At 43.7% G+C, this 24,480-nt stretch overlaps 1 protein-coding gene and 1 pseudogene across 4 annotated transcripts in view; one reads left to right on the plus strand and one right to left on the minus strand.

The window, feature by feature from the left end:
• Positions 1-11,688: 11,688 nt before the first annotated feature.
• LOC121030111 (uncharacterized) lies at positions 11,689-11,777 on the plus strand (annotated as a pseudogene).
• An 11,304-nt stretch (positions 11,778-23,081) lies between these two features.
• FAXC (failed axon connections homolog, metaxin like GST domain containing) overlaps positions 23,082-24,480 on the minus strand; it is a 73,639-nt gene continuing 72,240 nt past the window's right edge. For 3 of the 4 annotated variants that reach the window (XM_040474231.1, XM_040474230.1, XM_040474227.1), the window contains one exon: positions 23,082-24,480. This exon is cut by the window's right edge and continues 83 nt beyond it. In XM_040474231.1, coding sequence (XP_040330165.1) covers positions 24,217-24,480 — 264 coding nt within the window. In that variant the 3' untranslated portion in view covers positions 23,082-24,216. The other variant, XM_040474229.1, reaches the window with a different exon arrangement.

The raw sequence follows: 24,480 nt of genomic DNA on the forward strand, positions 1-24,480 counted from the left end.
TTGGGACAGAGAGAGACAGAGCATGAACGGGGGAGGGGCAGAGAGAGAGGGAGACACAGAATCGGAAACAGGCTCCAGGCTCTGAGCCATCAGCCCAGAGCCCGACGCGGGGCTCGAACCCACGGACCGCGAGATCGTGACCTGGCTGAAGTCGGACGCTTAACCGACTGCGCCACCCAGGCGCCCCAAAAAAAAAAAAAAAAAACTTTTAAAAGCCCTCCAGATGATTCTGATGTGCACTCAAGTGGAAAACCACCACATTAAATTACAAGGTCTTTGAGACTAAAGGCCTTTCTAGGAAGAAAACGAATGGGCACCCCAGTTAGGGTACTGGAATCAGTCACGCGTAGGTTCGAATTCCTGTTCCTCCCCTGGGCTAGCTAAGTGACAAACTGCTTAACTTCTCACAGCCTCGATTCCTTCATCTATAAACTTGGAATAATACCTACCTCATAGGGTTGTTTAGGGGATTCATTAAACATCATGATATCAGCTGGGCATACACAAATGTGTATAAATAAATAAGTTGTTGTTATTAGCGTCATTTGAGCACCTACGCAGTGGAGGTGCTTAATAAATATTTGTTGGTTTGGACCCGGAGACCACAGAAAGCCCCTCTCATGAGAAAGAAGGGCAGAGAGAAGGAGGTGATCAAAGGATGCCGGGTTAGGCCATCTCACAACTGAACCGAGGCCTGTCTGAGTCTCACCCTGCGGGCACACGGGAATCATCACACTCCATTCACCAACAGGGTAGTATTCCTCATGATGACCAATGAGGGAAAGTCCTCTGGCCTGGAGACATCTCTACCTGTTCAGTCTCCTGTTTGGGCACATTGGCAACTGACCAGCATCTGATAATTTGGGCCGAAGCACAAACTGAGGAATCTTTCACAACAAGGAGGTTGAAACAAGAAAAATACCAAATGCAGGTCTGTGTTGTTCCTTTCCTCAGGAACAAATCCTGACCTTGAATGCTGAGCAGAGAGGAAGGCCAGGTCCCACAGGCCTCCCCATCCTGCCTGCTCGGGCCAGGAGACCACCAGCCGGGACTTGCCACACTCCAGCAATAAGCCGTACTAACAAGGGTACATGAGAATTGTGCAAAAGCTGCACAGGGAAATGAACCCCGGGCCCCATTCCTCCCGTCAGCATCAAATTTTTATTTCTTGACTAAATAGAAGCTCTGTGGCAGAGAAACAAAACTGGAATGGAAATCATTTGCTGCCCTCTTGTGGGTGACTTGGTATCCTTTCCGCCTGGTTTCTGAGATTAGAAGCAGGGGGTGGGGGGATAAATATGATGTCCAAAAGCCCTGCTCACCTCTTCAAAGGACTGGAAAAACTGCACGTCTGCCTGGTCCCCAACCATCCTGCATGCCCAGAAATCGGCCTAGTTCTGGATGGGGCCTTGGGTACCCATAGGAAGTCTCGGTATATCCTTAGCTTTGGAGGAAAAGGGGAAGGAAGAGAAACAAAAACAAAACAAAACAAACAAACAGAAAAGCTCTGATTCGTCATGGTGTATAATTTTCCTATGGTACCGATCTGGATCTGGACTCTTGGCCTAACCCTAGGCCAGTCAAGGCGGCTGGGGGTTGGGACAGATAGCAGGATGAGGTATTCCACGACCGATTTCTGAGGGTTACATCTTCTCTAGAGTAGCTGAGATCAGGGGCTTAGGCCTGTCATGAAATCCTGAACTAGATCAACCAAACCAGGCTCCAGGGAACAGGAGGGGAGGTGAATTCACACTGTAGTCTGGGTGGGAAGTAGACACCATGCCCCCACCGCAGCCCAAGTCCCACCCCAAGTGGGCCAAACAAGACCTTAGCCCTTCAGGAGCTAAAAGGATTTCTTTGTTTTGTTTTTAGGAATGTTGAAAGATATCTTCCCTAGCTTGGAATATATCCAAAATGTGTGTTGAAGTCACAGTCTCTCTGGAGACTATCCTGTGCTAATGAAAGATTTAAGATTTCCCTGTTAGCCACCACGTAATTTGCAACTTAACTAGTGACAGATAAATGAACTAGGATGGATTTTTTTTAATTATTACATTCTTAATATATACATGAAATTTCAGAAACCTTACAGAAATGCAGCATTCTAACAATCTAAGGAAAGAAGGGGACCTTAATAAAACAGTGTTTATGGGATAGCTGGCTGCCTCAGTCAGTAGAGCTTGCAATTCTTGATCTCAGGGTCATGAGTTCAAGCCCCATGTTGGACACACAGCTTACTTTAGAAAAAAAATAATAACGTAAGTGTTATGTGCCATTATCTTTTTATTGATGTGTCACAATACAATGGCTACTAACACTATTACTGGAGCATTCCTTCTGATCCCAGGAGTATACGCATTAGAAGAGCCTATTTTTTGAGCTTCCTCCAAACCAAAATCATCATTGTTTTCATTTTAAGGCTAGTTGATACAAAAATCAATGAATTTAGGGGCGCCTGGGTGGCGCAGTCGGTTAAGCGTCCGACTTCAGCCAGGTCATGATCTCGCGGTCCGTGAGTTCGAGCCCTGCGTCGGGCTCTGGGCTGATGGCTCAGAGCCTGGAGCCTGTTTCCGATTCTGTGTCTCCCTCTCTCTCTGCCCCTCCCCCGTTCATGCTCTGTCTCTCTCTGTCCCAAAAATAAATAAACGTTGAAAAAAAAATTAAAAAAAAATCAATGAATTTATTTTTTCCTTATTTGATTGTCATAGAATTGCATAAATATAGCTTCATAGTAATAATTCCTCCGTTGGAGGAATCATTAAACACATATCTAATTGTATCACTCACCTACCTAGAACTGCTTACGGCCCCACACGTTCTAAAGTTGCACTGTCTAATATGATTGCCACTAACTGTGTGTGTCTATTAAAATTTACATTTTAATTCACTAAAATCAAAATCCCTCCATTGCACTGGTCACATTTCAAGCGCTCAGTAGCTAAAAAGAAAAAAAAAAAAAAAAACTCGAGGGCTCAGGAGCTACATGTGGCTGCCATATTGGACAGCACAAATATCAAACGTGTCCAAAATCACAGACAGTGATCAGTAGTTTTGAACAGCATTTTTCTATAGGATGGCTAAAAGCCTTTGGCAAAACAAACAAGGCTCTTAACACCCTAGTCCTATCTGCCTTCCTACTCTCCTGTCTGGCTTCTTTCTCCAAACTTCCCTAATAACGTAGTCCCCTAACCCATCGCTTACACTAGTCTCTCCAGGATGGCTCTCCTGTCCTTCCCACCTCCACTACATCAGTGAATTACTACTTTTCCTTTAAGACGCAGGTTAATCATGAGCTCCTCCCTGCAGTTTCCCATGATCCACTTTCCCACTCCCCACCACTATAAAGTCAATTGGCCCTTTGAGTAATTCCGTAACTGTTTAATAGTTTTATAACATATTCGTCACTTATTAATTGTTCTCAATAATATATTTTATTGACCTATACAATATTTGATTATAAAAGTTTCTTATCTAATACTAATTTCATCTTTAGAAGTTTTATGAAATAATTATTTTTAACACTAAATGTGAGCCTGGATCCCACCCTAGTTTGAAATGCAGTTCTCAAAAAACACCCCTGTAGCTTCAGGGCCAGGGTGATCTGAAAGAATGAGGATTGAACCAGGAAACAGAAAACCTGAGTCAAATCCGCAGAGGAAGCCCTAAGTACCTGTGTGATCTTAGACAAGGCAACTAACCTCTCAGTTTTCTCATTTATCAAATGCAGATTTTGGCAGGCTGATCTCTGAGAACTCTCTGAGTCCTTCCAGGACCTGTGTCTAAGGAGGGAGCCAATGGGAAAATGGAGGACAAAGCAGAGCAGTGCAATTGAGGGGGGGGGGGCGGATCAGAACTTCCCACTCTTCATTATGAAGCTTTGGGAAACTAAATCTAAATTTCTGCCTATTCTTCATACATCCATACCAAGCTGGGTAACTCCAAGGACTACTGCCTCATTCACGCCACCAAAGCCACCATGTTCTCAGAGCCACATCAAGAGTCATCACCTGATAGCGATGTACCTACAGCTGGGCCCTCAGACGTGCCGTGTTTATGATTCACTTTCAAATACTAGAATTACTGGGGAGGACTCAACACTAAACAAGTCAGATACCACTATTCCCCCCAAATCAATACATGGCAGTCTCCTGAGATGTTCAGACCTCGGCTCAACCGTCATCTTCTTAGAACGGCTTTCCCAGACCATGCGCCAGGCCAGTTGTTCTTCTTAACACTACCCCATTTTGTGTTCTTTATAACATTTACTCTTATCCTGTTTCCTTGTCTATTATATGCCCATACACACACTAAATGATAAGCCCCACCAGAGCAAGACTATATCTGCCTTATTCACCATGGTTTTCCTAACCCTGTAGTAATGACTCACACATGGTAAACACATAATAAGCATTTGATGACTGTTTGCTGAGCGAATGAGGTCAGCAAAATTATGGCAGAATCACCCCTACAGTAAAACTCCATTTGGTAGCGTCTTTAAACCTGCCACTATTCCCACGTTTGCCCTCCAGCACTGCAGAGCTGTTTGCAAAAGTCTTTTTACTGTCCTGACCTTGCTGTGTTATACACTAATGAAGCTCCATTCTCATATATTCCCGTGAGCACACTCTCTTCCTTTGGCACTCTCTTTATACTTTGCTGTCCCCTTAGTAGGCCTCAGTGGGGCTTACCAGCCTATACTGTTCCCTCTTTGCTAGGAAGTCAAGGGCACAGGAGCTGGGTCCTGATGGCTCTGTGTATATGGAACAAAATTTTGTACCTCTGACTCCATGACTCAGAGCAGAGTGAGTCAACCAAGAGTGGGGGGTCCAGGGACCAAGACAGCTCCAGGGACCTCAATGGCACCCAAGTGGGATCAATTAGATGTTTTTCATGAAGACTTTTGAAAGACAGAACGAAAAAACCCAGAGACTAGGAGTCACCAATCTCTAGAAGACATCGCGAACACTTACCTGTAGAATTGCCCATTCTGAGATTTGGTTGTCCCATTCTTCCTTTAACTCTGTGAGATATAATGGTTTTTCTAGTTGATTTCCATTGCTTATAATCAAATGAACCTTAACTGATACAGGCAAAGGAGTACTCCATTCCACTCTGTATCAAGTGACTCTGTCACCAACATCCTGTCTGGCAGAGATCACTGTAGTTAGAAATAAATTAATTGTAGTTACAAATAAACTTACACCTTGACTGAAGTTGGCTGTTCAGCAGGAAGCTGCCGGCACACTGTAAAACGTGGGAATGTGGATGGAGGCTACCAATCCAGAAAGAACCGAGGTTGCTGGGGAAAATTGTACAAAACCAAAATGATCAAATTTGATGGGAATAGCGATTAAGACTTAATGTTATAATCATCTACATAATCAGATATGAGGAGCTGGAAAGATCTGGCTTGTTGGCTGTGTAAATGGAGAAGACATGAGGGTTTCAGCTGAGTCTAATCTCCCAATAAGCTAACATGATGAGCACTAATAAACTGATCAAATTTCCAGATCTTGATAGGTAATGATGACACTGCAGTCTGTGTGGATTAAACATTGTTTGAAGTATTGTGTCTAAATCTGTTGCCATTCTCTAAGGGTGACATTGACTAGAGATCACCAAGGGGAGGGTTCTAAAGCGGTAAGAGATAAAGCGTAACCCATGTGACAGGAGGAACCATTAACACAATCAGGGGTGTTTGGTTTACAGAAGATAAGGTTTAAAAAGTGCAGTTCCTTCATCACAAATTTAAAGACCAAACACAGGAAAGGAAACCTTCATTGAAACTCAGTAGACAGAAGTAGGAACAGTGGAAGAAAATGGAAGGGAATCAGAATTTAATCTAAAGCATAGCTTTCTATCAGAATGTTCCAACAACAGAATAACACGTCTAACCAAGAAGTAGGCTACCTTCCCTGGAAATATTCTCCACCAGGCTAACTCTAGATATTTTAGAACGTGCCCCTGCATTGGTTGGATGAGTGGCACGGATGACGTTCCAGGCCCTTTCGATACTAAAATGTGATGTTTCCCAGGCAGATCCTATCACTCACTGGCTGGCTTGAGTGAGGAAGTTAATTCCTCTTGGGCTTTTTAGCCTCATCTATGAGAAGGAGGAGACTAAATCAGATGGTCTCAAGGTCCCTCAAATTGCAAAACTCTGTAACTTACAACAGAGAGGGAATAGGACGGCTGAGGAGGGAAGGTAGGCTCGCAGGGTAGGAAAGATGAGAGAGAGGAGAGAGGACAGGCTGATGTTTATAACAGGAGAGAAAAGAAGGAATCAAAAATTGGAAGGAGAAGGATGAAAAGAAAATGGAGAGTTTCTGCCTTTCTCCAGCCCCTCCTCAGTCTATTTAATAGCTCCAGCTCCACCTTCATCATTGTTCAGCTATCTTGATAAATTTCAGCTGGCGTTAACATAAAGCATGTGGTTAATATCATAGTTTTAACTTCCAATTCAATTTTATTACTGAAAGCGTCTTTTTTTCCAAACAAGGATTTCTCTGAGACCCACTGCATTTTCCTTTTATATTCATCACATATTAAAGGTTTCCAGGAGCCCCTAAATTTCCCATTTATGCTGATGCTCCCATTTGGTATGCTGAGGGTACTTCATCGCCATTCGTTATGAATGAGCTACAACAGTATTGCAACAGCGCTCAGCAAACAGCTCCTGACTTTCAGGTGTCATTACATGCAAGTTAAACTAAATGGATGAATTTTTAGCAGGAATAATGTAGTTCATGTTGACATTATTCACAGCTTTCCCAAGAAGACAGGTATTAATCAGACAACACTCGTGTAGGTCTCAGTATATAAATATTTGGGCGTCTGGCTAAACAGTGCCCTAACCTTTAAAAGGCATATAGACCTTATGCTTTAAATAGGATCATCAGTATAAAGGGCAATTTAGGACAAATAAAAGGAAGAATTTCTTTGCACAGGAGTATGGATGTATACGGAACCCATTATCTCAAGAGTTTAAACAGCATACAAATAAAAATAGGCCCCCAAGAAGGATCTCAATAACTCAGTAATCACAAAGTTCTGTGAATTCTTCCTTCAAAATCATTCATGCATTTGTATCTTCCCCTCCACTTCCACTGTCTTTACCTTGGACAACATACATTTACTGAGGCCTAGAGGAAAATGTTTTAAATATGGAAACTCAGGTGTCATCTCTGGAAGTTTATAATCTAGAATGTAGGATGTGGTATCCAACACGAGATAAATAGAAAAGCATATAGGCACATGCTAGGTGTGATCAATGGACCGACAAACAGTGATTACTTCAGAAATTAAAAAGAAGGAACCATTTCTCAAAGCAGGAAGACTTCCTGGAGAAGGATGAATTTGGTATGGCCATAAGGCATGGAATGGAAACACACAAGCCATTAAGGATGAAAACTCTATAAACCAGGGCATGAAGGTAGCCAAGGATATGACACAATTTTGAATAATGCAGCTTTTTAGGTGGAGAATACAGTTCATATCAAAAAGCGTCACACAGAGGAGCACAAAAATAATAATTTAGGAACCAGATATCGGAAGCCTTTGACAATCAAGCTACTGAGTTGAGATTACTCTGTAGGGGGGGTAAGGAATCATCAGAGCAAGAAATTCTGACAAGAAGCAATAAGGACCCAAGTTGAGAAGTTGAGAGCAACAATGTGAATAAAAACGAAGGAACACTCTGTTCTATAAGACACTCTATTCTTCCCTTCTAAAACCCAATGCTGCTGGATTAATCTTCCTTTATCGTTTTGCTGATCTTCCTTCCACTTGAAAGTCCCCGTTGCATCCCACACCAAGTCCAAACTCCTCCTTTTGGCATCCACCATGCTCTAGTGTCTTTCACAGACCTGGTTACAAACCCATTTGCCACTTACTCTCACCAGGACCCCTCCACCGCATTCAACTAGTCAGGGGCACCACTATGGCACCCAGCACATAACACCCAGACTTTAAAAGCATCGATTTCTACTATTTTTATAAGTCTTAGATTAACCTTCATCTAATACATAGGCATAATTAAAACACAAATCATTTCAACTTCCCCGAATCACAATTTGGGAATAAACCTCTATGAAAAATTTATCCTTCATTCCTGGCTTTAGATGAGAAATTTTAATAACTAATCTTTCCCATCAAATTCCACCAGCTTTCCATAAGGCCAAGGGCTCCTACTAGTCACCAACCCAGGCCCCCTGACAGTCCCCCTTGCCCACTTGCCAGATACTTTTCACATATACATAGTTTATATTCTCATATATATTTAGCCCCTCCAAATCACTAGCACAGAACAAAGCACAAGGTGAGCAATAGATACCTATAGATTGATTATGTGATTAATTTTTATATATGGATGTTAATTTCATTCTAGGTTACTGAAAGAAAAGGACACTTGGAAATATTCCTGTATACCAAGGGGATAGATAGCTTCAGAGTTCCTCAGGATCTGAGAGCAAGATCAACCAGTTCACTGGACTAACAGAGAATATTTCATTCTCTTATTTTGCAGGAGCCCATGAGAAGGCACAGGAAAGGTGCAGCTGCTTGGAGCACAGCCATTGTGATAAAAGCCTCCTACATCCAGCCTGAGGAGAGACACCAAAGTCCTGCCCGTTTAGGTGAGGACATCGGTGGCTTATGACTAGCAAGCCCACATAAAAATTATTTGATTCTCTTTCACAAGTATATGCCATGTTTTACAGGACGTAAAATTGGGAGCATACCCTCACTTTCTACTGAGGCCCCAGGACAGTAGGCTCCAACGAATCCCACTCTGCAGTGGAGTCTCAAACCACGTAAGCAGGTCTAGCAGAGGTGGGGGAAGGGTGGGAGTAGTTTCCAATCACCCTTGGGGTTTGGTAGAGAGCCCAACATTTTAGTGGAGAGGTCTACATTTTAGCATGAAGAGAGACAGAGATAATGGCACCATCTTCAAGGCACTTTGCTCAAGACACTTTTGGAAAAGCGGTAGAGTTCCAACCAAGGGGAGATGAATTTGCCTGTCATGGGAACTGCCAGATGAAAGATTCCCAGTACCAGGGAGGTCTCCAAAATTTCTGTGAAAGTGCCCACCACAGAGGCATCTTTACACATCTACAAATATCTGCAACCATTTTGGTGGCAGTCAAGTTAGACATGTTTTCCTCTGCATTCCTCTGCTCTAACCCTAGAATGGTCAGAAGTTATGGCTAGCCAATGCACATATGGGGTGGGAAAGGGGTCAGGAGGTACAGGTCGACAGAAGACGCAAAATAAAAGTACCATGCTCTCTTCTGGTGGAGATTCGAGCAAAGCAAGGGATCAGCTTCAGCATTGAATGCAATTCAGAGTTTTGATTATTACACAACTACACATATCCATAACAGAACTGCACCTGTTTTGAGAGACTAAAGAGACCCCCAACTTTTCACCATGCAAGAGTAAGCAGATAAACAATGACACTTGCCTAAAATTTCACCCAGTGTTAGGGGGGCAACTAGTCCTACTGTGGCTAACTTTGCAAAGCCAGTTTTAAAAAAAAAACAATAAGTTGCTTTATAACTGTACCTGACATGTCTGCTTTTAAAGTACTAGCTGCATATGTATAAGACCATCTATAGGAAAGAGAGCTAACAACAATAGCTATTCAATTACAATGAATTCAAATTCCTCATATCAGGGAAGGCTTGAAGCAGGAGAGGAAAAAAGTAAAGAAGAAGGCTTATCTCCTACCTACCAGGGATTTCTCCCTCTACTTTTGTGTGCAGAGATCAGGTTAAGTCCATACGTGCTAATACTTGAGCAAAGAAAGCACCACTAACATCACTCTGCTTCCTATAGGATTCAAAAGCTGGTAGCTAAAAGGAATAAACTTCCAAGACCCCATAAGAAAGCCAGTTTTATTGGATGTAGTCTCATTAATAAGTTAAATACATTATAATACAGAAAAACAACATAAGACAAAGAGGAGGTGATGTACCTCACACTCGAGAGGTACATACAAAAGATTTTGTTGGGCAGCATAAGACTGCAAGGGTGGAGAAAAACGCAGTATACCAACCATGGGCAGGATTTGGGATTCAGATCCATGGTCTGTGTGTCAAGGAAATGGGAGCTATTTGAATTACAGGGCTATAATTCCATCGAGAGATCCTGAGGACTGCATAAACCACTTGAGCTTACAAAAATTACTACCCCATATTTCAGTCACTTGTGGTTTGTTCTATGAGTAATTTACTGGCTGCCCCTGCATAGTATGTCATTGCAAACTTCAAACTTTGGATATTTCTTAGCAATTTGATTTGTCTTTTACCCGAGGATGTGTCCATTCCTGTAACCAGTCTTTATTGAGCATTTACTATGTGTATCATGCTGTGGAAGAGGTGGAACGTGCGGTTCCCTTTGGGCCTCCACCTACTGCACAGGAATCTTAAAGTTATCCAACACCCGAAATTGGACACTACAACCACTGGAGAGCCCTGCCTGGGGAATAAATACCCAGCAACAGCAAGTAAAGCGAATGTTTGCTAAGGATGCAACCGCAAGCGTTTGTGGGCGGTGCTCCGTCCTAAGAGTGTCCCAAAGCTAATATGCGCTCATAGGAAAAGCTTCGGGACAGTGACTTGCAAAAGCTGCTTTTAAGGAGAAGGGGTTGATCTAGCTGATGCTAAGACATAGGGCACATCCACCCAGTCAGCCCACACCACCTGCCTCTGAGCAGCTGGTGTAATGCCCTGTCCTTCCCTGCCACAGATGTGTTCCACGTCCACTTTAACTCTTTAAAGACACCTCTTTGCCTCCTTTACCCCTTCAGCACTAATGTCATCTACCTGTCTGAGATGCTGATGGTGGAGAGAGGGTCCTTGACAGTGGGGGTTGTCTCAGAAAGATGAGGATCCAGCCGTACTGGTGCTCCTTACGCCTATTACAACTCAGATCATATGGTCTGTGGACCACCATTTTTAAACCTCCAGATTCCTGAAAGCCTTGTTAGCCAAAGAAAGACACTGTTTCCTCCTTTCTGTGCTGGGAAGAGGGCCCCTCGGGAAGTGTCATGACTTGGAAAAGTGCGTAACCTTCAGGACTGCGAGAGCAGGGGAACAGTGGAGAGAGGCACAGTGGGCTCCATCTCTTGCATTCCTGGGCCGGAGGGACTCTCCCCACCACAGGGTCCAAGCCATCTTATTTGTCCCTCTCTTGGGGTATTTATCAGCATTTATCTTTTACCAGAGTTTTTATGTGTTCATGTCTCACCTACCGCTGAGGGTAGCGTCAGTGTCTGATTTATCATTCTATCCCCCACCACGTCAGGAGATGAAAGAGAACACCTTTCTCCTTGGCTGTCTCTCCTTGGGGAAAGTCTGGCAAAAGGAAGCACTCAGCAGAGAAAACAGAAAAAAATCAACTACAGTCAGCCATGTATTATCAGTGTAAAGAGACACAAGATGCCAGTAAAAAATTTTTTTTGACACAGCATCATTCCTTCAGTGGTGGAATGACAGGTAAAACAAAGTGGCAATTTCATATCTTGGTAGATCTGGAGTTTGGTGTGTGAAGATGGGAAGGGCAGCGGTGGGAAATACGGTGGGTGAGGGAGGCGGGTTCCAGGTCACGGAGAGCCATTTGTGCCCGTACTTCGTCCTGAACGCTACAGAAGCAACACGGACAGTTTCCCTTTTTGAGTAGCTTGACGGCGTTGGCTTCGGCGGCACACATACTAAAATTGGAAGGATACAGAGAAGACTAGCACGGCCCCTGCACAAGGATGACGCCCAAATTCTCGACTCGCCTGGCAGCAAGGTGGAGAATGGGTACGGGGGAAGCAGGCCAGAAGGAAGGAACCTAGTGGGAGGCCGCAGCCCCGGAAGTTCAGGCCGAGCTGAGGGAGGAGATGCATTTAAACTGTTTTCAGGAAGCAGAAGCCACAGGACTGGGTGACTACAGGGGTCTTGCTTAGACATTCGGTGGCTTGGAAACACTGAGAAATGGTAGACTGGGAGAAAGAGAGTTGACAGCTCACATCTGGACACGTGGAGACACCCACAGGCAGCGTCCCACGGGCATATGTGTACGTGGGTCTGGAGAATGAGGAGCAAGGTCTGGGGTGAGAGGTGGAGACGTGTGCAGCATCTGCTTATAGGCAGTGCAGAACAATGTGCGCGGTGAGCTCCTCTGGGCAGCAGGCAGCAGACACCCTAAGAATCCTGCCTTTTTCAGTCATTCGCCCAGGAATCCCCTCTGTGAGGAGTCAAGGTGAACAAGGTGTGTGGGGCCAATGGCCGTGACCACCAGAAGCAAAGCGAATTGACCAGGGAAACCAGACAGCTCCCCACAGAGAACCAAAGTCTGTCTGAACATGGATCAGGGACCTGATGACAGGGTCTGTGTGTGTTCTGTAAGAAGGCAAACCCCGCAGGGCTGGCTGGGAATGATTCGGGAGAAGTGAGTTAAGTCAAGCCATTTCTGGTTCAACACAAGCACCCTGCATCTTCACAGCCTTGTACTCGAGAGGTTGTGTGGTCTGGGGGTGCAAATGCTAGAATGGTATAGAGCTAGCGGGGCACAGCGGTGTCACAGCCAGGCTCTTAAACACAGACCGTGCACTTGAACCCCAGCTCCGCTGTTCACTTGGCAGAGATCCGGGGTTAAGTTACTTAAACCCCTCTTTGCTTCAGTTCCTCATCTATAAACTACAGATGGTGATGATGGTGACGCTGAGGAGGAAGGTGGTGGTGACAATGATGGTAGTGGTGGTGGCGGTCATTATGATGGTGGCAGTGGTGACAGTGACAGTACCTATCTCACCGGGCTGCTGTGAAGGTTAAATGAGTTGCTGCACATAGGTTGCCAAGAACACAGTGCTTGGCACATAGTAAGTGATCTGTAAATGTCAGCTATTGCTGGCTGATTTGGTCACTAAATTCCTCTTTCCAACACTATGAGAATCAACAAAGCAGAAGGTGGAATCGGTGTTTATTGGTATTAAGTGGTATTCAGCCATCGGGAACAATGAAAGGAGGTTTGAGCGAGGAAGGGCTTGAAGATCAAACTGCAAGACCCCTCATATACGAGGACACCAGGGGACATGGTCAAGGAGTTACTGAGAGACTAACCCTAAAGACAGTGGAACATACAAATGCAGGGTGCTAAAGACTTTTGTTTCAAGTTACTTACTTATTTTGAGAGAGAAACAGAGCACACAACAGGAGAGGGGCGGAGGGAGAGGGGGAGAGAGAATCCCAAGCAGGCTTCATGCTGTCAGCTCAAAGCCCAAGGCGGGGCTCAAATTCACAAACCGCGAGATCATGACCTAAGCCCAAATGGAGAGTCCAACACTTAACTGACTGAGCCGCCCAGGCGCCCCAGGTGCTAAAGATTTTTACTCTCTCTCTCCAGCCCATTTGCTTCCACTTTTACCCCCTTCACAAGTTCCAGCCCTGCACCCCCTACTGGTTCCTCACATTCAGTGCGGCTAAAATCAAACACAGCTTTTCCCCGGACCGTGTCCCTTTTCCGCATTTCCTACACCTGGCAGCCCCCAGCTCCCAGCAAGACCTCATTACCTTGGCCCTCTCCTTCCCTGCATCCAAGGCTCGGCATGTCCTTGTGCTCTGTGGCTGGCATCTCCCCCTCCCCACTCACCCTGCGCCCCCTGCCCCACTTCTGACTTCTCTGGGAACCACTGAGATTGCCCAGCTGCTCTGTTGCGGCCTCCTCTCTGAGGTGTCCTGTGTCCAGGTTGTCATCAGATAAACCTGAATTAAATATCCTCTCCTCATGTGAGTCCCCTGCTCAGAAAACCTCCCCACCCTTATAGGGATGACTTCCACACAGTGTGGCCCAGGCTGCCTCCCCACTTACCTCCCATCTTACACTTGTACCACTGGTGAATCTGGACTATTTGACATCCCTGAGCAGCCCTAAGATTTCCACCATTTGCCTTTAAATGCACCAGCTAGTTGGAGGGAGATCTGTGAGGGTGGAGAAGGAAGCAGCAGCACACAATAAACGTGTGGATACAGTAGGGCTGGGGAAGGGGTCCGGGGCTGCTCCCTGCCACCCACAGCCCTTCCCTCAACTCTCCTCCTCCCTTTCGAGGCTCCCTGTGACGCTGTTTCAATCAGGGTTTACCTGGATACACGTTGACAATGAGTCACTTAGGGTGTCCGCCCATCCTGGGTAAGGTGAACCTTCAACTCTAACAGGCCCTCAACTGGAGAGGACCCCTAAGCCTTCACAATGAGTGCACCACCATGAAAACAGACCAGGTACCTCTTGGACACACAAGGCAGCCACACTGTGAGGGAGGACGCTGGTTCTCTTCCCTTCGTTTTCCAGAGTTTGCTTTCATCCACAGCATAAGCGACTTTAACCTTGGTAGGTTTCAAAAGAAAAGTCTGTTGCTAATGGGAACGAGCCCAGCTGGGAAGTGTTTAATGGGTGCTGACAGTGGCATCCTGTGCAAACAAAACGGCGGCCCCTGAGAGAGCCAGGACACCAACTGCTCTGCCTCTCCTCTAAAAGGAAAGGAGGACAAAAATATGAAAAATCAAGTCATGGAATATTCAGGACAACTGGCAACAAAATACTTCTCTTAACACTTCTGAGAGCACAGCATGTTGGAAAGGCAAACACCTCCCTTCCTTCTGATGCCTCTGAAAGCAAGGAGAGCAAGCTTCCCTAGTGGGACAGACACCAGGCTTGAGTCCAAAGCCCCCATACAAGCTCTAGAAGGGTCCGGAGCTCATTTAAGTTGAAGTGGATACACATTGTCTCAAAGCATTTTCAATTATGGGCCTATGTAATAAGGGTCTATGTTAATAAGCAGTGCTGAATGGTTGAGATTTATTAGTCAAGAGAGAATGGGGGTCTGAAAGCCAAACTGTTACCTCTAGAATGTGGGATTAGGGGGTTCTCTCATCTTCCACTTAATAGATAGTCCCATGGTTTGGGAAGTTTGGGATTTTAGATGTTACCTCATTGCAATCTGCCCTAAATGCTAAGAAGCTAATATTTGGATAACAGTTGCTCAAATTTCTAGATAGGATTTCAAACACCCTAAATGTCTCCATCCATCCTGACATGCCTTTAAATCCAGCTGTCTTTCATGGTTCATCGCCAGGCACATATGGACAGAACACTAGGAAGTAAGATTTGTATTTCTAAAACCTCACTGCAAATCAATGACTTGAGCATGTCTTAGCCACTGTACCCTAGTTTACCCCCAAGCCTCTTTCCTCATCTACAAAACGGACATCACAATTACTTCACTGGAGAGGTACAAAAACTAATTTAGACACTATTAACAGAAGGGGAAGTTGCTCTATCATCAGGCCTCATACCCACAGCAAAGGTCTTAGCGTGTGTCCTGCTCCCCTCCCCCTTTTCTTCTCTCTACTAGTGGGTATCACTCCCCAAAAGCTCCGAGGGGCACACTGGGCAAGAACTAAAAGGCAGGAGAGGGTAGGAGAGCATATTCAAAGACCTGTTTTCTACTTAAAAAACATTCCATTGAATTTCTATCTGAAAATTATATGCCTAAAAAATTAATTACCTCTGCTTTAATTATACAAGAACCTTACAAGAAAAATATCTTCCCAATCATCTAAGGGACTACCACTTAACAGTATGTTCGATGCAAAGATTTCAGATTTTCCTCATGAGTGTAAAGTTAAAACATTCAAATCTGCAAAGAGAGAAGCAAATTGGAATAAAGACATTCACAGCAAGCTATTTCATAACCATTAGTTATCATTTACACATCAAATACATACAGCATGAAGACCAAATGTACAGAATTTCCACAATTTATATACAGTAATCAACATAGTGCACAATTCAAATCTATCTTACAATCAAGTATACAAGTTTAAATATGGCTTTATAAACTACTAACAATAACTGTGCTAAAGTAACTCATAGGTCCAGAAATAAACACTGGAATGCCACCTCAACATTGAGGCCCTTGTTCAGCAAGATGCTATTCATTGTGTTTGCAAAACAGGTGGTGCAGGTAAATGCTTCCGGGCAGTGTCCATCCATCAGCCCCCAAGCAGCTGAAATGTGGGTTCAAATTATACCAACATTGCTCCTTCCCATCTCGGATCTCTGAAAATAAATCTGTGCACCTTCCACACATTTGGTGACATTGGATTATAAACAAACAGAAGAGAGATTTATAATCAGTGAGATGTTGGTTACCAGGAATTATCAAAACATGCTTTGCAGATTGGTATTGAAATTCTGAAACAATGCATCCCGTATTTGCATTATTTGCTTTTTCCCCTCCTATCTTTTCTTATTTTGCTTAAGTCCATGTACTGTGAAATCTTTCAGAAATTTTCAAAACATTCTAGATCATGTGGTCCCAAAAACAGAATTAAAATAGCTCTTGTAAAGGGGACATCTATTTATTCACCATTCTCTTCCCCAACCCCAAATGCCCATTTTAAGTAAAAATACTTACATACATACATACATACATACATACATACATACATACATTCGTTGACCTAAAATCATGCGCCCATGCCTATTTTACATCCACTTTGCCACAAATGTTACATACACATTCTTTAATCAGTTGCAGCTTTCTAGGTGCTGCCTGTAAGTACTCCTTGCCCCATTCCCTAAACTCTACTGAGTCCAGAACAACAGCCTTTGAAAATTTCTATGTTTGCCATGGTTTTTAATGTACACATCAGTACTGCAGTATGAGCACTCTGTGTGTGTGTGTGTGTTTATAAATAAATATGCTAAAGGGCATGCTCAGAAAGTTTTACTGATGAGGTGAATGAGCACAAAGGTTTGGAGACCACTACCTAAATACGAATGATTTGGGTGTCTCCACTTAAAGGGCATCTATCAAACAAATATACGTTACTTTGTACATTTTATATTCATGAGATGGAAACCATATGCCACGAACCCTTTTGAGAGAATAGAAGGAAGTTCCAGAATCAAAGGAACTGAGCAGAGGCCATCGCTGTCAGCTGCTCTCCCACTTCCCAGGCTTGGCTTCAGATGGCACAATCCCAGCACTTGAGCATATAAATTAAGACAAAGATCAACATTATTTCAGTGCTTCCTGCACCGGTCTTTCATACATCCACAAATAATCCTTCCCTACAAATTGCATTTGTTTTTGATTTGTAAACCTGGATTTTGTATTATGTTACTGACGCCACCCCTTAGACAACTTGCGAGGTGCCTGACACGTCTCCAACACAGCCGTACCACGTGCTGCCTGAAGAGGCCACCTTTGTCACCCTTTCCTTCTCTCCTCCCACTCAGTGAAATCTTAGCATCGCCAAATGAAGGATTCAGACCCTCCTCTTCCCAGCCATCATTACCGTTTGAGTCGTGAGACACGCTACATGATGCACATTCCTGGGGAAAACACATGTTTACAATAAGCATGATCCCATGAGACTGATCACATGAGGTAATCATTTTGACAGGAGTAACACAAACATGTCGCCCCTACTGAAGCAGAGATTCCTTGAAAATTTGATACTGTTTTTAATCTTATTGCTGCAAAAGAATTCAGATACAATTTGTTTAAGGTAAAAATACAATCATCTGGACATGGTTTGTGTTTGAATAAGCCAAATGCGATCTCTTGTGGAGAGACAGAAGCAAATATGACAGAACACTTTCAATTCTGAACAACTGTTAAAGGGAAAAGTCCACAGATTGTTGTTTGGGGTTTGTTTTGTTTTTTAAGAGGAGGGGGATGGTAAATATCCAAAGCAGTTCTCTTTCCTAGCCCTCCAATGAACAACTGTACTCCCTCTGCTACCTGTTCAGTCACAGCTAATTAACATGGCAATTCAGCAGCTGACTCCTATTGGTTTCAAAGACATAGGTAGGTGTATAAAATACTAAAGAAAGACCAAAGGTTTAAATATTATTGATAAATGAAAGTTATTCTATTCCAGAGTCATAAAGTAAAAAAAAAAAAAAAAAAATTGCTTGCTATGGGGAGGGAGGGAGGTGAATGGTCATATGTAGCAATACTACTTTTTATAAAATTAACCAGTATCATAAATATATATTGCTCTACAATTAGTGGATTGTTTCAAAATACAAAGTTGTAATTAGGGACAACCAGAATTTTTTAAACTTCATGAAGGCCATCACGTTCATTGATGACATTATTTAATTGTGTACAGAACACCAAAGTACTGTATCAATCTTTTACTCTAACTTGTTTCTTCCACTAAAATGATCAGGAGTGTGGGTGCTGGCTAGACCACATTCATAAGTTACTTTATTACTGTGATGGGACTCTTTATCTATCTACACGTTTTACAATTTGGGGCATAATCTTCTTGAAATTTGAACATCACCACTTTGTTATAATCTAGCCAACAACGGAAACTTCAGAGAGCGTTGCTGTGGGGACAGGTTCCCTGCCTTGGCAGGAGCCAGCATGGTTAAGGAGGTCCCATTGTCAGCCCCAAAAGAGCTGAGTCACTTTCCTTTAAGCGGGTTTTTTAGTTTCCTCTGTAACTATCTCTAAGGAGCAAGGCAATAAGTTATCCATTCCAGTTATCTTATCCTAAACATTAAGGAACTGTAAATATCTTTTTTTTTTTAATGTTTATTTTTGAGAGACAGAGAGTGAGCAGGGGAGGGGCACAGAGTGAGGGAGACACAGACTCCAAAGCAGGCTCCAGGCTCTGAGCAGTCAGCACAGAGCCTGACCCAGGGCTTGAACTCAGGAACAGCAAAATCATGACCTGAGCTGACATTGGACGCTTAACCGACTGAGCCACCCAGGCGCCCCTGGAACTTTAAATGTCTTTAGGATATCCTTTAAATTCAGGGACTAAAAACTCAAGTTTCTGGTAAGGAATTCAAATGAAGAAAATATTCATCATCTGTTGACATTTACTCCTGGTACTAGCAAAAGAACTCTGGGAAAGAGGGACCTCCTGCCCCACCTACCAAGGGGATCCTTTCCAACTTCACCCAGTTTCACCACTGGAAGCAATTGAAAAAAGGTCAAGCACTCCACAATCACACATTAATTGATGGCTGGACCTATTAAAGATGTGTTGCCAGAGTTCAGCATTCAGACTTGGAAGTATTTGTCATCGAATGTATTTTCACTGGTTCTTGTTCAACTTAAACAGCACTGCACATAAAGGAGAACAAAGGATCCTGGATCATAGTCAGGAGCAATAAAAATAACTTCACCCTGTAAAAAAACAAAAAGAAGAAGAAGAAGAAGACGACGACAACAAAGAAGAACCTGAGTAGTTACCTATCAACAAAGGCACCATCCTTTTATTGAAAATACACTCAACAGTTATCCTACGAATGAATTAATGAATGATGAATACAGGAAAACTTGACTGTGCCGATCTTTTTCCTATAAGGAAAAATCCAGCCTCTTCTCTCCTACCTTAATAACCCTAGGCCAAAGCCTACTCCTGCAGAAGTAGTGGGTTTGAGGCCTGAAATGAAGCTTACCTGGCCCTGAATTAATTTTGATAAACCAACTTTTTCGATGGTTAACAGATAACCAAGAACAATAACAATAAAACCTTGTCAGTTTCAAAATGCCAAGCCTGTCAAAACAAAGATATTCTCTCAATTAACGTAAGACAGCTCTTCTTCCTTCCTTCCCTGTCACTCAACACACACCCAACACGGATAATAACAGAGATTGCTTTTGCATACACATCCCATACCAATTTTCTACTCTCTGCATATGTCAAAGGCAAGAAAGAATGAACACTAACAACAGTAGCTTTTAAAGACTCTTTAGAAGGCTTCTTCCACTGGGGTCCATGAGCCCCCTAAAGAATCCATGGATGATTTCAGGTCTCTAAATCCGAGTTACATGTAAAATTTTGTATATTTGCATATATGTATTTTTCTGGTAATAAGGTATAGGACTTTCATTAGATTATCAAAGGAATCCCTGATGCAAACAGTTTAAAAGCACTACTTTCTAGTGTGTGGCCTGCTTTCTAGGCATACCTTTCCCATGCAGCCAGCAGGGAAGCCAACGATGTGTGCTGTGTTTCTAGAGGAAGGGGAGATTATAATGAGCTGGGAAGTCTTCTTGCAGAACTGATGAAGTTGGGCCTTGGGAGGTGGGCATGAGTTGGGCCAGTGGACAGGAAGGGCAGGGCTTTCAGGAGGGAGGCTAGCAGAAGCAGAAGCAGAGTGGGGACATGAGGCATGTTTAGGCAATGGCAAGGAGACCAACCAGGATGCACTGGATGGCTCATATGGAGAAGCCCTGGGAGACGTCCCAGGAAACAAGATGAAGAAGGAAGAGCTGAGAATACCAGGGCCCAGAGAGTAACCCTCATCCTGAGGCAATATGGCACCCCATCAGGGCCAGAAATTCTTTTAAAAATTAATGGTGTAGGGTGGAATGGATCAGGGAAGTGACCAAGCATTTAGAAGAAGCCATTGCATTAGTCTGGGTAAAAGCGGATGCCCTAAAATCAGGGTGCCATGTCTGTTCTGTTCACCCTCTAGATCTCCTGTGGATCTCAGGGCCAGGAACAGGGTAGGTGCTCAGTAAATACGCAAGGAGTGATAATATGGCATAGATTCTTTAAAAGATAAAAAAGAATATGGAGTCTTGGTGACTTGGTATCATTCAGAGTCTAGCAGTGTCTTGCACAGAGTAAATTCTTGAATTGGTCTGGACTGGGCTGAACAGACATGGAGAGCAAGAGTGGAAGATTCCAAGCACTCTTTGAGAGAGGCTGGGGATGTGCTGATGGACACATGGACTGATTTTTCAGGGAACGTGGGTTTTAAAAAGAAACAAAGTCAAAGTAACATAACGGCAAGAACCATCTAAGGTGAAAGACTTCAGTTCAGGTCTTGCCTACAAATGAATATGCATGTGATATGGAGCCAATAAGAACCTCAGAGGCTCTCTTGTAAGGGGCTTTCTACAACTAATCCATTACCCAGCTATATACATTCTTATGATTTTATGTTTTCTCTTAAATAACCTAGGCAAGACCCATGAAGCTAAAATTCCTAGCTCTTCCCTTCCTTGAACTCTAACTATTTCAAGCAAACATATCCTAATACCTAATGCCACAGTATACACAGGCCGGGCTCACTGGAGAGCCAGACTACAGCTATGATTCAAGTTCTTGGGTCTGTGGTCAGTCACCAAGGTAGCTAGCTCATGGCCTCAACAATAGCATCACTGTTCACAATTCATTATGTCACAACAACAAAATGGTCAACTCTGACAATATAGCTTACCTCTGCCTAGCTGACATAAGCAGATTAAATCACACTGCTGCTGCTCCTTAATCCTGATGAGTGGGGATGAGGGGCAAAGGGAAGTGGATAGAGGGGCAGAATTTATTTTTACACTGAGAAGTAAAAAATAAAACAAACACACAAACAAAAAAAACGGACAGCTAGTGGGGCTCTGTCCAACCAAAAAACATCTGTTAACATTAAAGATCACACCTCCTTAAGTCACTTTCCAGGAAAAAAAGAAACACAACTTGAATAAGTAAGCCAGATGACCAAAATGCCCCCTAATTTCTTGTTATATTTTCTTTTAAGTAGCACCTGTTCACCATATTGGAGAACACTTCAAATCTGGGGAACTTAGGAACAAACCAGGTAAAATTAAAGCCCTTCCAATAAAGACTACCTAGGTCATCCACCCGACAGTGATTTTGTCTTGGTCGTTTTGTTTCCATAACCCACATTGGGAAGGTAAAACCTGGGTATATTCCAGGGTTCTAAATCAAGTTACACCTTCGGAATGTTGAGTGCCCAGTCATGAGCTGGCAGGCTAGTACCCAAGACTCCAAGTGGTAATGTCCATTTAAGCCTCTGTGAGAGGCACCTGTAAAGAATGACTTATTTTACAACTTCACGATGAACACTGGCTCTCTATGTACTTGCCCTGCAAGCAATGCACAGTAAAACGATATGTGACTCTGCACAGCCATAACTTAAATCATTCTTGACGCGAGGACACAACACCCTTTGTGCTATACAGTGAGAGTAAATTGCAGGCAAGATTGCAAACACAACTTTTTCCAGCTATGGATGGGGATAGGTCAACTCGGTCTTTGTGTGGCCGGGTCCACAGCCTAGCTAGTTATGACATTCACATTTGCAAGCCAGAAGTTTCCCTAGTCACACAGAACTACCACCAGCTGACCTTGGAACACACGTGTTAGAGACAGGCGAGGTGAAGAGTCCTCCCAAGTGTCGCTGGAGACACAACACGCTCATCCATTCATATCTTCTCCCCCACATTTTCATTAGGCACCAAACGGTCCTCTCAAAGATGAATGCTTTTAATAAGAAACTAACGACTCAGTTTCCTGTGCAATGAGAATCTCTAACTGAGGGTATCTCAGCATCTGTCCCCAGTTACACAGGTCCTACACTGTGGCTCCAATGGTAAACAGCCTCAGCAATTCTCCCCCTTTACCTCTTTGTGAATCCGCAGCATTTTAGGATTGTTTTGCAAAAGCCATATTCAAAGAGAGTCTTTTTCAAGCAAATACACGAACTTCTCAGCAGAAATTGCGGTCTCTTTTGAAAAATGCCTCTTTGGCCCCACCATGAATAACCATTACCCAGTGAGTCCGTTGAGATCAGAAGCAAAGCAGCTGTGCTTGCGGTTGTAAATCGTTAACACCGACTCTCCTAGCCCAAATCCATGGCCGTCACCCCAGCATCTTCACCCCATATTTCACTGGAAAATGTTCTAAGTCAACAAAAAGGATGTCTTCAGAGATAGAGCGCTTTAGTAAATACAGTAACCCCCAGGGTCCATGTGCTCTACAGGGACAGAGAGGGAGCACGGGGCAGCTACGGGAGATCCTTAAGAAACATTAAGATTTGTCCCCAGCATTGCCTTCCTCTCACGGGGCAATGGCTGAGAACGCCAGAAAAGTTGCATTAGTAAAACTGCATAGAGTCTACACTGCACAAAGTGCTTTGATACCTGTCACGTGATCCTCTTCAGACTTCATCTTTTCGATACGTCTTGCAAGATTTGTTTTCAAAAAGACATTACACGTTGGCAAGCATCTGCTTAGAAAAATCAGTCAAATCCTTTCCCCTTCACCTCTACGAAACCCATCATATTCCTGAGCTTTATTCCCTTCAAATAAATCAAACACAGGCAACTTAACACTCGGGAGTCTACAAAGGACAACATTCCAGCGTGCGGTCAGGCAACGGAAGAAAGACGTCTGCAAATACACAGAACTGAAGACTGTGTGTAGCTGTCGATGCTCTGTGAAAGCATTTTCAAACGTCTTTCAGTAAAAGATTTCCATTCAGGCAAGATCACAAAGAAGAATGGTGACAGAATCCTAACTGCGCCTTTGCGTGTGTTTTCGTCTGCTCGGCTTTGGCGAGTGACTGTGGCTGCTGTTGGCTGGATATGGAATTCCTCTGCCCTCAAATGTTCATACGCAGGAAGCACAATAAAGAATAAAATGTTGTGTTTATGTCACACCTCTTCCAAGAGGTGCTACCACATGAATCCTCACAACACCCCTGTGAGGTAGGTAGGTGGAGAGTATCGTTATCCCCACCTTACAGGTGGGGGAAATGAGGCACACAAGAATTAAGGGACTCGCCCGAAATCACACAGCTAGTCACTGGCAGGACTGAGAATAAATCTTATACTGATTAGCACCTAGCACAGTGCTTTGCACATAGTAGGTGTTCACTGAATATCTATGGATTTTTATTTGAATTATCTCAACATACAATATACACACATAAAATACAAGCAGCCACCATAGGATATTTGTCTCCTGGACATTTCCCCCGATGATTTCTCTCATTACTTGGAACCCCGGTGGGTGAAGGACGTTCGAGAATCCGTCTCACAAATAAGCCCTCGGGTTGAAGACGATCTACATAGACACAATCCGCAGACAATCTGCTCTTGCCCCTGCTCTGCCACACAGTGTTAGTTTTCTAATGAAAACAAAAATGGATTTCAGGAACCATGCTGACTTTTTTTTTTTTTTCCTTTTTGCCTGTTTGTTTTAAATGGAGCCATCCGAATGGTTCTGTGTCTCGTTTGTACAAAAAGAAATAAGGCTGCTATCGTCCAGTTAGCTCGTGAGAACTGTGTCGAGCACAAAGATCTCCTCCCAGCTCAGATGGATTTCCACCTGGGAAATCGGACCAACCCCAGGGAGTGGCCCTCTGGCAGAAGAGGGTCAGCGAGGCTGAACGTCACTTGCACTGTTCGTGGTCTGTGTAGTCCTCCATGTCCACGTCAGAATCAAAGAGCGAGTGTCCGGTGAAATCCGTGTCTGGGGTTCTGGAAAAACTGTTCTCTGCTCCCTCATCTTCAAAGGTCTCTGTCCTTGAGTAAAAGCTGAAATCCAGCAGGGGCGTGTGGGTTTTGCTCCCTTCGCTGCTCTCCTCGGACTCATAGATGGTGTTGTCATCATCATGGTGCCACTCAGGCCAGAATTTCCTCCTTATCCTCTCACA

This window comes from Herpailurus yagouaroundi, unplaced genomic scaffold, assembly GCF_014898765.1.
Source record: "Herpailurus yagouaroundi ecotype Mexico unplaced genomic scaffold, PumYag 139, whole genome shotgun sequence".
Classification (NCBI taxonomy): domain Eukaryota; kingdom Metazoa; phylum Chordata; class Mammalia; order Carnivora; family Felidae; genus Herpailurus; species Herpailurus yagouaroundi.